This window comes from Letharia columbiana (genome assembly GCF_014066305.1).
Source record: "Letharia columbiana isolate WasteWater2 chromosome Unknown Sc0000000_s0, whole genome shotgun sequence".
Taxonomy (NCBI): Eukaryota; Fungi; Ascomycota; class Lecanoromycetes; order Lecanorales; family Parmeliaceae; genus Letharia; species Letharia columbiana.
The window spans coordinates 257,373-271,996 of record NW_023501036.1 but is presented as its reverse complement, the minus strand read 5'-3'; the positions used below and the strand labels follow the sequence as shown (position 1 = coordinate 271,996).

Below are 14,624 nucleotides of genomic sequence, written 5' to 3'. Positions count from 1 at the left end.
TAATAATTTTATTATCGCTTAATTTCTTCGTAGTATTCTTTATAGTATTCTTTATATTTATCTATTATAGTTTCTTCTCTTACTTTTTAATATAGTAGAGATAATAAATTAAGTTATAGTAATATTCTTCGCTTATTAAATAATAATTTAATATAAAATTATAAAGAGTATATAATATAGAATCTTAAAGAGCTAAGTCGTATTCTTAATAATAATAATTTTATTATTATTTCTTAATTTCTTTATAGTATTCTTCGCTATTTATCTATTATAGTTTCTTCTTTTACTTCTTTTTTATAGAGATATTAGATTAAGTAATTAGCTAAAGTAATATAACTAAGTAAATAACTAATATAATATAGAATCTTAAAGAGCTAAGTCGTATTCTTAATGATAGTAATCTTATTATCGCTTAATTTCTTCGTAGTATTCTTTATATTTATCTATTATAATTTCTTCTCTTACTTTTTAATATAGTAGAGATAATAGATTAAGTTATAGTAATATTCTTCGCTTACTAAGTAATAATTTAATATAAAATAATTAAGTTATAATAATATTCTTCGCTTACTAAGTAATAATTTAATATAGAATCGTAGAGAGTATATAACGTAGAATCTTAAAGAGCTAAGCCGTATTCTTAATACTAAAGATCTTATTATCGCTTAATTTCTTTATAGTATTCTTCGTATTCGTCTACTATAGTAACTTCTCTTATACTAGCTAAGTAAATTAATATAAGATTATAAAGAGTAAATCTATTATATTACTACTACTAATAACTATCTTTATAATATTCTTCGTAGTATTCTTCGTATTCGTCTATTATAGATTCTTCTCTTATTTAACTAAGTGCGAGAATATCGAGAATAAATATATTTATATTAATAAAATTAATAGAATTAATAGAATTAATAGAATTAATAGAATTAATAGAATTAATAGAAATAATAGAATTAATAGAATTAATAGAATTAATAAATAAAAGAAGAATAATTATATAAATAGATGAAAAGAATTATTATTTAATTTTAAACGCGTTTAATATAATTATAATATTTAAATATTAGTTTAATCTATCTATCGCTAGCTTAAGAGAAGTATATAGAGAAGAATATATTCGTTCGAACTCTTTTTAAGAGTTTTTTAACGCGTTTATAAGTAGTAGTAGATAGCTATTAAACTCGCTTACGGCCTCGATTATTAGTAATAGCGAATTCGTTAAAAGAATAATCTAAAAGCGTTAGTAAAGACTTTAAGAGATAAGTAAAAAAGAAGTATAAATATCTAAATCGAACGCGTTTAATATAATTATAATATTTAAATATTAATTTAATCTATTTATCGCTAACTTAGAAGAAGTATATAGAAGAGAATATATTCGTTTAAGCTCTTTTTAAGAGTCTTTTAACGCGAATATTTAAATATTAGTTTAATTCACCTATCGCTAACTTAAAAGAAGTATATAGAAGAGAATATATTCGTTCGAACTCTTTTAAAAAGCTTTCTAACGCGAATATTTAAATATTAGTTTAATTCATCTATCGCTAACTTAAAAGAAGTATATAGAGGAGAATATATTCGTTCGAGCTCTTTTTAAGAGTCTTTTAACGCGTTTATAAGTAGTAGTAGATAGCTATTAAGCTCGCTTACGGCCTCGATTATTAATAATAGCGAATTCGCTAAAAGATAGTCTAAGAGCGTTAATAAGAGAGCTTTAATTAGAAGGAGGGATATCGAAGATAATTATATTTATATTAGTGAAATTAATAGAATTAATAGAATTAATAGAATAATAGAATAATAGAAGAATAATAATTATATAAATAGATAAAAGAATTATTATTCGATTTTAAACGCGTCTAATATAACTACTATAACTATTATATTTAAATATTTATTTAATCTATTAATAGTAAATTAAACTTTATTATTTTTATAGCGTTAGAAAGCGTAAAGCGAGCTTTATAATTTAAGAAATTATAAAGTAACTATATCTATCGTAAGCTAAGTACCTTAAAGTATAAGATTTCTATATATAAATTTTTAATAAGAAGATATAGAAGGGCTATTGGGCTAACTTGGCCGATCTAATTAAATAGCGTAATAACTCTAAATTAATAATTAACTATATATATAAATTTAAGGTTTTCTAATTTAGCCCTATCTTATTCTTTTATATATATTAATAATAGTATACTTCTAAAAAATTAGAGATTAAAATTTAATTTATATATTTTAATATTCTCGAGTAGATAATATTTAATCGCTTTATTTATAGACTATTTTATTAATATTATTAATATTATTTTCTTTTCTTTTTATATTTATCTTCTACTCTTCGATATAATATTAATTAAAAATACTCGCTTTAGAAAATCTAGAAATCTTATAAATATTAATCTTTATAAGAAATATTATTATTCGTTATTATATTTTAATAATAATAGAATATTATTATTAGAAGTTATTATTTCTATTATTAAATATTAAATATAATACTTTTTATAACTCGCTTAAAGATAATTTATTATATTTCTTAATAAATTAAAAATATATTAATTATATTAATTAATCTTTTTATATTTAAAGACTTAATATATATTATAGTAAAAGGTTTTCTTAATTCTATAATTAAATATAATAATCTTATAATTATAAATATAAATATATAAATTTAGTAAAATAAATATATCTTAAAAATAATCAAATATAAGAAATAAGACTTATGAGAATTTTAAAAAGAAAAGTAGATATCTCGTAATTCTATTATAGTCTTAAATAGTAGAGTAAAAGTAATATCTCGATTCTAACTCTATAAAATAAGATATATATTATATAAATTCGAGTATAGATTATAAAAACTTCTACGATATATAATATTATCGACTTCTCGAGATATTTCTCTTTAATAAGAATAATAATAAGAGAGAAAGCTTTTAAACTTAAGAAAATTAATTAAATTTTAAATTAATATATAAGAGTATAATAAACTTAAAATTTACTTATAATAATATAATCTTATTTTTTTAATCTTACTCTCTTAAATAGATAGCTTATAGTATATCTATCTATAAGACTAATAGATAAAATCGTATATATAAAATATTCTTACTATAGATAATTACTAGAAAAATAATTACTTTATTAATAAAATAGCTAATAATTATATCTTATAATAAGAGACTATATATAATCTCGAAACTTTTATCTTCTTCTTAATATAAATTATATCTAACTTTTAATTCTTAAATCTCTATTTACGCTAATAGATCTTAGATATAATCTCTAATTAATTAAGTTAAATCTTATTATTCTTAATCTCGCTTATAATATCTTATAATATCTTCTTACTTTTAATAATAACTATTATAATTAAGATATTTAAAGAGATATAAAAACGCTATATTTTATATATAATATAGAATATATTAATATTATTATATCTAAAAATAATCGCTTATAATTCTAAATATAGTTAAAAAAATAGAATTAAAATTAATTATAATATTATTAAAAACTTATAAAATACTCTTTTAAAGAAGTATAATAGTAATTATATCGCTCTATTAGAGAGTTAGACGATTCGTAATAAATAATTAAACTCGAATATCTTCGCTTTAAAGTTATAATTTTTCTATAAAATAAAAATCTTTAAAGATAATATATTTTTATAATAAATAAGAAGATCTTTATAAGAGTAAACTCTTTTATAAAAAACCCTCTAGCGAAGCTAGTTAATCTATCTATAAGCGAATATATAATTTATTATTTTAAGATAATATTATAAATAATAATTATTAATATATAAGAGAGAATATATTTAATATTTATTATACGATATAAAAGATATTCTTAAAATAAATCTTTAGAAGCTTATTCGCGAGATAGAAATTATTCGAGTATTAGATTAAATATTATAAATAGAGAAGTAATATAATAACTCTATTTAGGCGTAGGATTTAAGAGTATAAAAGATATAAATAATTAATTTAGCGATTATAATAATTAAAGTATAATTATAATATAATAATAGTTTTTTAAAAGAGAATATATTTTATATACGTCGTTATTTCTTACTATAATAGCTATAAAGTATAAAGATATCTACTTTAAAAAAGATATTTAAAATATTATCTTTCGAGCGACTTTATAAAAGCTAATTAATTAATTAATACTTAATAAAAGATAATAGAATAAATAATATAAGAGATTTTAATAAAAGTAAGATAAGATAGAATTAGAAAAATATAATTCGAAGACAATTTAATTAATATAGTTTTCTTTCTTTTTTTTAGACGTATAGATTACTCTAGATAGTATATTATACGTAAAAATCGAATATAGTTAAAAGGTCGAGTAAGAAAAAACGATCTTACTCTAGTCTATTCGCTATAGCTTAATTAGAGGCTAGTAAGAAGCATAGCACATACTTATAATAGAATAGCCGAGATTGCTATATTGAAAGAGCCTTAAATAGACGATGCTCCCATCTATTTTTTACTTTTTATTCTTATTCCTCTCGTCGTAAGAAGAGGTTTTTACACTTTTCTCTTTTCTAATATTAGATAAAAGAAATTTTCATTTAAAAAATATATTATTCTTCTACTTATATTACTACTATTTAGTTACTATTAATAACTCTTAAGTATTCTTATAAATTTATTATAAAGATTATAACTATACGTTAGACTATCGTTATTAAATTATTATCTTTATAAAAATCATCTATAAAATTTATAAAAGAGCTTTCTAATAAACTCTTATCTCTCTCTATTCTTACTATATCTTCTATTTATTAATTAGATTCTTTAATAGAATTACTTATCTCGTTAAACTTAATCTTTAATCTCTATATTATTTAATTATAATTAATTTATTAAAAACTTAAATAGAAATAAATCGATAAAAATAATATATTTTAGAATTATAACGAACTCGTATATATATAGAATAAGATTAATAAAATTTATATTTATCGCTAATTAGCTAACTTTATTATATATTAATCTATATTCTAAATTCTTATATTATCGATCTATTAATTTTTCTTATTTACTTTATCTTCTTAGCTATTATCTATATCTCTTTAAACTCTATAATTAACTTTAATTTTATCGTAATAGAGAATATTAATATCGTTTAAGATAAAAGTAATATTATATCGCTTCTTCTTATATTAAGATAATAATCTTATAATAATCTTTCTTCTTCTTTATTTTAAAACGATAAATTTAAAATAAATTAAATAAATCTATTATAAGATATTTAATATTAAATATCTTAATAAGCTATTTAATAGCTTTATTAATTATCTCGCTAGCGATAATAAAAAGATTAAGAAACTTAAGAAGCTTCTTTAATACTTCGAGATTTATAATTAGATTATATATTTCTTTACTTATAAAATAATTATTCTATCTCTTTAAAACTTATTATTAACCTATATTTCTAATCTATTAACTATTTATATCTTCTAATTAATATACTATTTTTACGAGATCTTCGTCTATAATAGAATTTAGCTTTATTAAGATAATATTTATATATAATAAATACTTAATAATTATTTAGAAAATCGAGTTTTAAGATAGTAACCCTTATTTACTTAATTAGAAGCTTATTTATTATATAATTTATATTTAAATTAAACTTTATCTTAGATATATCGTAATACTACTTCTATATCTTCTTATTAAAATATTTAAAACTCTTAATTATTTTACTATAATTAATTTAATTATAATAAACTATATAACTCTTTAAAGTTATTATTATTTATATATATATAATATATATAGCTAATTATACTCTATTATTAATTATATTAATAAAACCTTCGCTAATATTATCTCGCTAAGTATAAAACTCTCTCTTATTTCTCAATTATAATTAATATTAAGAGATTCTAAGTTAATAGTTAAATTATTTTTATATATATTTATCTCGCTAAGTAAGTCTTTATTAAAGAGATATAATTTATTAAAAAAAGACGATTAAAAAAAAACTAAAGAATTATCTTAATTAGATATTTATTAATATCTTATTTATAATTATCGCCCGCGATATTAAAATAGACTATTAAGATCTTAGTTAATTATTATTAAATAAACCTTACTCTAATATCGCTATAATACTTAAAATACTATTTAAAAATCTTTAAAAGTAGAAGAATAACGATTATCTAATACGGTTAGATATAAAACTCTCGAAATACTTTATTTTATCTTTATTAGATTTTATCTTAAAGTATAATAACGATTAAAAAAGAATTTATAATCTTTTTTTTCTATAATTATAATTCGTTAATTATTATATTTATAAGATTTATAAAATACTTAAGTATACTATATTAAATAATATTATTAATATTCTATTTATTTAAAGTAAGAATATAATTATAATTAAGCGAGATCTTATTAACGTATTTAGATATATTTCTATAGTCGAATTAAATTTTTAATTACTAGATTTCTTTTAGAATAGCTTCTATTATATTTATAGATTCTTATTATTTAACTTATATATCGTATTCTTTATTTTTAATCTATTTATTAAGGCCCTTTATTAAATACTTATTATTATTCTATTTTAAAATATCGTTTTTTACTATTTAAACGATTTCTTTATTATTCTTTCGTCTAATAATAATATAATCTAATTTAGCGATAACTTTAATATTATTTATAATAATTATAATTTAAAAATAAATTATATTAAGAATAAGAAAAATACTCGAGTTAAATTTTTAGAAATTAAGTTTAATAGCGAGAAGATAAAAATTAAGCTCTCTCTCGATAAGTTAAAAAGAGCGAGAAAATTAATAAAAGCTCTTTTAAATAAATAAATTACTTCTTATAACGAGCTTAAATTAATAATAAATCTACTATTCTTCTTCGCTAAAGTAATAATTTCTAATAAGACTTTTCTAAGAAGACTCTATTTTATATTATTTAAAAAATAAGGATATTATTATATTATCGTTATAATCGTAATAAATCTATATTAATAAGATATCTTTCTATCTAGATAAAATAAGATATAACTATTTCGTTATATAGTTATATATTATTACTATTTTATATAAATAAACGCTTCTAATAAGTATAAAATAAAAAAGTATATTCTCGAGAATATCGCTATTTATTCTAAATTAAACGATACGTTTAATATATACTTCGCTATTCGCTATTATAAGAAGAATATTTAATTTAAAAAGATATTTATTATTCTTATAGCTATTTATAGATAACTATCTCGCTTATATTAATTATATCTTATACTCTACTATAATAATAATACTATTATTAAGAGTATTAATAATAGTTCTATATATAAATTAATTATAATACTACTTAAGTAAATAGTCATATTATTCGCTTAATACGATATCATTTATAATATAATTTAAATCTTTATTAAATAGAATACTTTAACTAATTTACTTTCTCGCTTTAAATTTAATAAAATTATTAATTTATATTTATAATTAAACGCTCTTAATCTACGTAGAAATTATTAAATTATAGTCTATTTAAATTATAATATAAGAAGATTTCTCTAAATTATAATATCGCGAGATATATTTAATAGAATTTAGTTAATAAGATAAGAAATAGCTATTAAATAACGAAGGCCTTCTATATCGAGTTTTATATTCTATTAAGAATTATTATATTTCTTATTATTATTTAATTATTTATTAACTAGATAATACGTCTAGCTAATTATTATATTTAAATTAAATTTATTAAGATTTATCTTATAGACGTTCGTTTAGCTTATATAAATATAAAATTCGAGAATCTTAAGATCTTTTATTATCTACTATTATAGCGAGTAATTATTAATATTCGTAGATTATATAACGAGATCGATATTAAAGAATATTATTTAATTACGCGAGATTTACTATTTTATATTCTTATTTAATTTAATAAAACTTCTCTAAAGAAAGCTATCTTATATACTTTCTTTTATTTTATATTTATTATATTTCTTTATATAGATAAATTTATATAATTTTAAACTAAATTTAAAAATAGCGATTTCGAATAATAATATATTATAAGATATTTAATTACGCTATATAGCTATTATATAAAGTTATCGCTATTATTCTCGAAGATAGATCTATTTAAAAGAAGAATTACGCTATTTATTATCGCTATAAATAATAATATCTACTTTATTTATTCGCTATAAAACTTATTTACTCGCTTCTCTATTAATAAGTTATTATCGCTATTTAATTTAGATAAAGTCTTTATAAGATAATATATTATCGCTACGCTATATAGTACTCTATATATACTCGATTATCTAGATTACTACTTAGAATACTCTTTTTATAAAGAGATTACTATCTTCGCGAGAAACGTCGATTTAATTAATAATAAGATTTAACTATTTAATTATTAAAAGTCTAACTTATATTACTTATATATCGAGATATACTCGATCTATATTCTTATTATATTATATTATCTATAGTATTCTTATATAGCTTAAAGCTAATAAATTTCTATTAAATATAAATTATTTATTTTAGAAGTTTTTTTAAAGCTAAATTATATAATAAATTGCTATCTATATATTATTATTTTTTAGAATCTAATTAATTATTATTTAAAACTTATTTATATATATAGTTTTTATAAAATATTATATAAGATAATATTAGTTATTATAGCTTAATTAAAGATTAGTAAGAAAGAAATATAATATATATTTATAATAGAATAACTAAGATTATTATATTAAAAGAGCCTTAAATAGACGATATTTCTATCTATTTTTTACTTCTTATTCTTATTCCTCTTATTATAAAAAAAGGTTTTTATACTTTTTCTACTTACCCGCGTCTTATTTTTTTAATATTCTCTTATACTTAAACTTTAAATCTTCTATTTTATATAGAGGAAGTTTTTCTAGAGCTAAGCTATATAATAGATTACTATCTATATACTACTAGGCCTTAGAACCTAGCCAATCATCATTTAGAACTTATTTATGCGTGTAGTTTTCGTGGGACGTTTAGCGAGACAATACTAGATGGCTAGAGGGGCGCCCCTCCGACGTAGGAATTACACACACACACACACTGGGAAGCCCGCGCCCCAGCACATATTTAGAAGAAGAAGCATGGCTATAAAGCTTACTACAAGTACTTAAATAGTAGTTATCTAGCCCTACCACAAGGCTGGGAGCATATTCCAATAAGTTGAGGTCGGCAATAGGATTTGATAAAAACTGGTGCAAGCACCACAGACAGCTTGGCTGTTGATTGCTTGACTGATACTGACTGCGTTGTCTTGGTTAAAGAGGAGAGCGAGCGCAATAATGAGAATACAAAGAGCAAGCGACGACCCTGAGTTGGGTTGCCTTGAAATGTGGTCACATTCCTCCACAGAGAAGGATGAACTTGGTCAAAAACTGATGCATAGCGCAAGGTGTTAACGAGATGCAATCCCGAGTTCAAAGATGGTCTTGCTCTACGTTTAAAAAAACAAGGAAGAGATTCTTGTGGTGTCTCATTTCTCAATGTCAACACAGATTGGTAATTTGCTACTCATTCGCTAGTACGGCATGATAGCATCCCGGAATTGATTTCCCAGGCAACATCGTTTTGGGCGCTGGCTAATGCATAATATTCTACAGGGTACCTGGACAGCTTTCCTCGCACTTTCCTACCGATAATGGCTCCTCTCTCGTTCGCCCGTCTACGCACCGATTTTCGACAACCGGAGCTTAGCAGTAAACTCAAAGCATCCAACATCTGATCGCAGAATCGTTCCTTTTCGCACTCCTGCCTGACACACTAATGGTGGACTCCGCCGGCAATCTCTCGTCCCTTGCGTGGATGGAACTCAAGGTACTGAGCGTTGGGGAATGGGTTTATAGAAGGTTGTGCACTGTGGCGCGGAAACGTTTGGTAGCAAGCACTGGGACAGGTGTCTGGTTTCCACTCAGGAGACCCAAGAGCTGACGACAGCGAGGCTGCGACAGCTTTAAGTTTCTGCGTGTGACGAGGCTCCATCACTGTTCTATTCCGTCTATCCATGGGGTGAAGGGTGTGGGAGAAGTGGATCCTCAATGTGAGAAGCTTGAAAGTGCTGAGGAATTCAATGATGAATAAGGGAGCGATTGACGTGTCGGGGGCGTATAAGCATGGTTTTCGACAGACCAGAATAATGTGGCAGTCACCGGAAGCGTGGACAGAATGTACGAAGCCACGACTGACTAGGGGAGCCGAGGTGGGGGAGGGGAAGATGAGGAGATTGAAGTTCTGTACTTTGTTGTTCGAAGGTATCCTTATTTGGCGTAGAGATTTGGGTTGGTGTTTGGGGCTGTCAAGCTCGAAACATAGTCGACAGATCCCTTGTTTGTAGAGAAGGCCATTCGCCTCGTCGTGCAACTGCCGAGAAACCCGGAGTATCTCGATCTGGCCAGACGTGATAAGATAGCCGTAAATGATGTTACGTAACTCCCCGGCAAGAGTAAGGAAGCCGCACGACTTGGGCAGCTCGCCAACACTGCTGAGGACGGCTCTACTTCCGGAGGTCACAGCATGCGTAGACGACGTGGATAGAGTGGAAGAGCTCGTGTCGTATTGAGATTGTAGCCCGCTGATCAAGCTTGTGACAGAAGTCTCTGTCGTCGTGAATTCTTGTGGGTTTGTAGAGGCCAAGGGTTGGAAAGAGCTGCTGTAAGCCATGTTGATGATGGATCCGAGGCCAGAGTAGAGCACGTCCCGCTGATGAAGACTGAAACGTTCCTGACGGTGCCGATCACCTTGAGGTCTGTGGGTGACGAGATCTGGTTGGAGTGTTGTGGCAGGGTCGTCTCACGAGGGCGCAATGCCTTGTGTTGATGCACGGAGTGAGGATGTAGTCAAGTCAGAAAGCTTTTCAAGAGTGAAAGGGTGTGCAGTACTCGTGCCGTCCAGAAATGAATTATCCGGCTAAAATTTTAGCGTCTTGGCGTGACGTTATCCCTCACTCGAGGACGACGGTGCTCGGTAGGGAAATTATTTGGGGTCCCTGATTGGTCAATTGAGTAGTAGAAAGGCCTAGGAAGTCACGTACACATATATATAGTTGTCATTGTTGTCATTTCGTTGATGTTTTGATATTTGATAGGAGAGTGTGCCGCTCTATCAGCTTCTTTCTCTACAAAATAAGGTGTATTTCAGTACGATTTCCGGGAGATCTGGGTAGATTGATTGGTGGGTTCTCCCGGCGCTATTAAGCGAGATAATTCACTTGTGGATGGCACGAGTAATGGATGAAAACGGTGACACGTTTCTTGCGAACAGAGAAGTAGGAGACTCGCGGCACATCTTCGGGACGGCAACATGCAGAGCAAAGTACTTTATATCCCGAATATGAATCCTTACCGAATCATACCCTAATTACTGAATCATACCCCTACACCAAAATTTGGGGTATGATTCGGTAAGGATTAATTGATTCGGTAATTTACCAAACTTGCTGTGTAGACTATTGGGAGTGAAATAAAGTCACAGACTAAATATAGACAGGCTGGGGGTCAAATTTAGCCCACTGTTAGCAAGCCAGGGGGCCCTGCGACGTCCTAGGGGCCCTATTTAGGTTTAAATAGGGGTGTCTGGCTGTCAAGCGCAAAAAGCCTGGTCCGGGTGTCTATGCTTGACAGCCCCTATTTGAACTAAATAGCCCCCGTAGAGGGGGGGGCCCGCGTGGGGGGTGCTGTTAACACCCACTCGGCTTTCATCTGATATATTTAAGCTGATAGGTCACCCATTAAATACGGTCGGAGATATTTCCTTTTTTCTATGGTCGGATGGCCCAGGTCGCGAATTTTCTCCTTTGCGATTTTTATCATGAATGGTAATACGAATCATACCCCAAGTAATGGCAAATTACTGAATCATACCCCTAGGGGTATGATTCAGTAATTAGGGTATGATTCGGTAAGGATTCATAGTTTCGGGGTATGAATTAGTAATTAGCCCGATCAAAGTACTTTATATCCGTTTCGGGTCCTGGTCAGGGATGACTGAGGCGACAGTACGAAGATTAGATATTCGTCCATGAACCTCCTGAACATTCATAGTTCTCGTTGAGAAAGGCGGGTTCAGCGTAGCCATCAAGGTCATCCTGACCGTGAGGTGGAATTGAAAAAGGGACTCCTGACCAAACAGTAGACCGTGTCAGTATATCCATCGGCTAACCACCATCCAACGTTACCCATAGTAGATATGGAGATTGGCTTCTTTCACTCGTTGCGGTGGTTCAATAACCCTGGCTATCCTACTCTCGCCGAGCTGTGGTGAGGCATCCTTCATTCTCTCTGCGGTGCGCGCGTTATGAAGAGTCGATGCACTTGTAGCCGCGCCACGATTTTCTCATGATCTAACCTTTTATGGAAGGTGTATACTTTTAGTCTCTTGGCGGCGTCTATTGGATGAGGCTGTGAGGCTGTGCCTGCAAAGCGACGTCAATTCGTCCGTGCCTCGTCATACATAGAGCCTCGTCCAACATGCATCATTCTTCTTTATTTAAAAAGCTGCACTGTCGTGAAGCGCTCTTCGATCCGGCAGATGGAATGAGAATCCCACCATGGAGGCCGTCGCCGCCGCAGCCAGCATCGCAGGCATCATCACAGTGGTCGGGCAAAGCATCGACGGCCTAATCAAGTTTAGCGAATTTTTCTCCGATATATCATCAGCGTCCAAGACTATCAGTCGTCTTTTGAACGACATCAACTCGCTAATTCAAGTACTGGAAAACATCGGCGATGTGCTTGAACGGGCACAGGCGCGGCGAAGGGGTCAAAACTTCGCTTCTCTGGACATCAAGCTCGAGGATTGCGCCAAAGATGTGCAGATCTGGTTGGCGACCGCGAGGCTGCTGCGCCCTGGCTCCGACAGCGGAGGGAAGGCTTGGTTGAGGAAGTTCCGCTTGGCTGTGAATAATACTGCTATCCAGACGATAAGGGAGGAGATTGGGAGGCACAGGCAGACTCTATGTCTCAGTCTTGCTGTCTTTGGGAGGTGCGCAAGTTGCTCGCTCGCTCAGCTCCGCATATGCCTTTGGGTATTGACAGTAGATTCAGGACTATAGACATCGATACATCTAATCAGGTTCATCAGATTGGCGGCCGATTCGATGAAGCTCTTTCAACCTCGCTGTCTATTCATGGTGCTCATGTAGAAGCGCTCAGACGGATCGAGCATTATTCGATGACCAGTATGCATAGCTCTGCACATAGCATTAGAAGCATGGACAGTATCCGCACGGAGCTGACAAGGCTCGAAGCCATGATCACCAGCACCAGTGTTGCGAGCCTGTCAGAGATTGAGACTGGCAATAATCATACAAGGCGAGGCTCCAGTTATACTGAAAATCGACCTTCCGCCGTCGAAGAAGGAGGGAATCGTGGTCCAAATTTGTTAAATTCTGGTCCATCGCCCGAACTTAGTGGTGAGATCTCTATTGCCAGAGACTCAGCCACGGCACACGCTCCACGACGAACTTCCTCGACTGGAAGTCGAAAACATCTTTCTTCCAGTAGCCAATCAAAAGGGAAAAGGGAAACGTCTGTAGAGTACGGTATTCAACCTGATTACCACATACCTTCCGCGGAATATCGCTCGTTTTTGGATGAACCCGACGATACTAACAATCAGTATATGAAAAAGCCCTCGGAAGAGGGGAACAAAAGTAGCTTCTTATATGCAGAGTTTGCCAAAAGTTCTCAGACTCGCCAGCCTGAGAGCTCAGAGAATGAGGTTGATCACAGTGCCATTCACCGTATACTACGGCAGTCTTTAGCGAGCATATACCCTCCTGAGGTGGTGGAGTATGTATCACTCTGGCAAGTCACTACTCTTTGTGAAGATCACATACGTCTACTCGATAAAAGACCAAGCATTCAGATGTCGGCAACTGGAAAGGTCAAAGAAATACCTTACGTAGACGATGGTACTTCAGCTTCCGCACAACCATCTATGATCGGTTTAAGGGATCGGCTGATAGAGCTACGAAACGCTATCAGGCTCTCCAGGGAGCATTGTATCCAAGCTGGCCACTCGCTATCAGAGCTGGACAAGTTGCTTTCCCCACCGGGTAGCGGCAGCTTCGCGTCCGCCGACCAGCCACCACCGAAACTAGAGAATAATAGCGGAGACGACAGTTCCAGTATTTACTCCGAAGACTTTCACTCATCGGCCGAGTAACTCGATCTTGCGAGTAAACAGATCTTACTACCTTAGTACACGCAGCGACTCATCTGCAAGCATCCGAAAATATGAGTTTCCTAGCACCGCCTTCGAGCATGGTTCAGGCTCTGTTCCCTTCACATCAAGAGAGCCTAGAGATACTTAAATAATCACTTCAGCAGCTCCGGACGATTATGGGGGAATCCCGGGGCTTGGAGGGAAAATATTTGGCGCAGTAGGCCGTTTGGTCCCTCCTCGAAGCTCGATAATATTATGGGCTAGACTCTGATCTGGTAAGTCGAATCTTTCTTGCTTGACAGATGAACAAGCCAATCCTCAGTGCCATTCGATTAATCAAGGCAAACCTTCCTGACCCTGACTCAGCTTGCAAGAATCATCCGCACGCCAAAGCAACCGTCAT

At 29.8% G+C, this 14,624-nt stretch overlaps 2 protein-coding genes across 2 annotated transcripts; one reads left to right on the top strand and one right to left on the bottom strand.

The window, feature by feature from the left end:
• Nucleotides 1-9,820: 9,820 nt before the first annotated feature.
• Nucleotides 9,821-10,717, bottom strand: HO173_000083 (uncharacterized protein; the record flags this gene model as incomplete). Its single annotated transcript, XM_037302034.1, has 1 exon — nt 9,821-10,717. One exon carries the CDS (start codon nt 10,715-10,717, stop codon nt 9,821-9,823), a length of 897 nt encoding a protein of 298 aa, XP_037170613.1.
• Nucleotides 10,718-12,602: 1,885 nt separating this feature from the next.
• On the top strand, nt 12,603-14,221 carry HO173_000082 (uncharacterized protein; the record flags this gene model as incomplete). The annotated part of the gene is made up of 2 exons (XM_037302033.1): nt 12,603-13,036; nt 13,099-14,221. The coding sequence occupies 2 exons, from the start codon at nt 12,603-12,605 to the stop codon at nt 14,219-14,221; spliced, it is 1,557 nt and encodes a 518-aa protein (XP_037170612.1).
• Nucleotides 14,222-14,624: the final 403 nt, after the last annotated feature.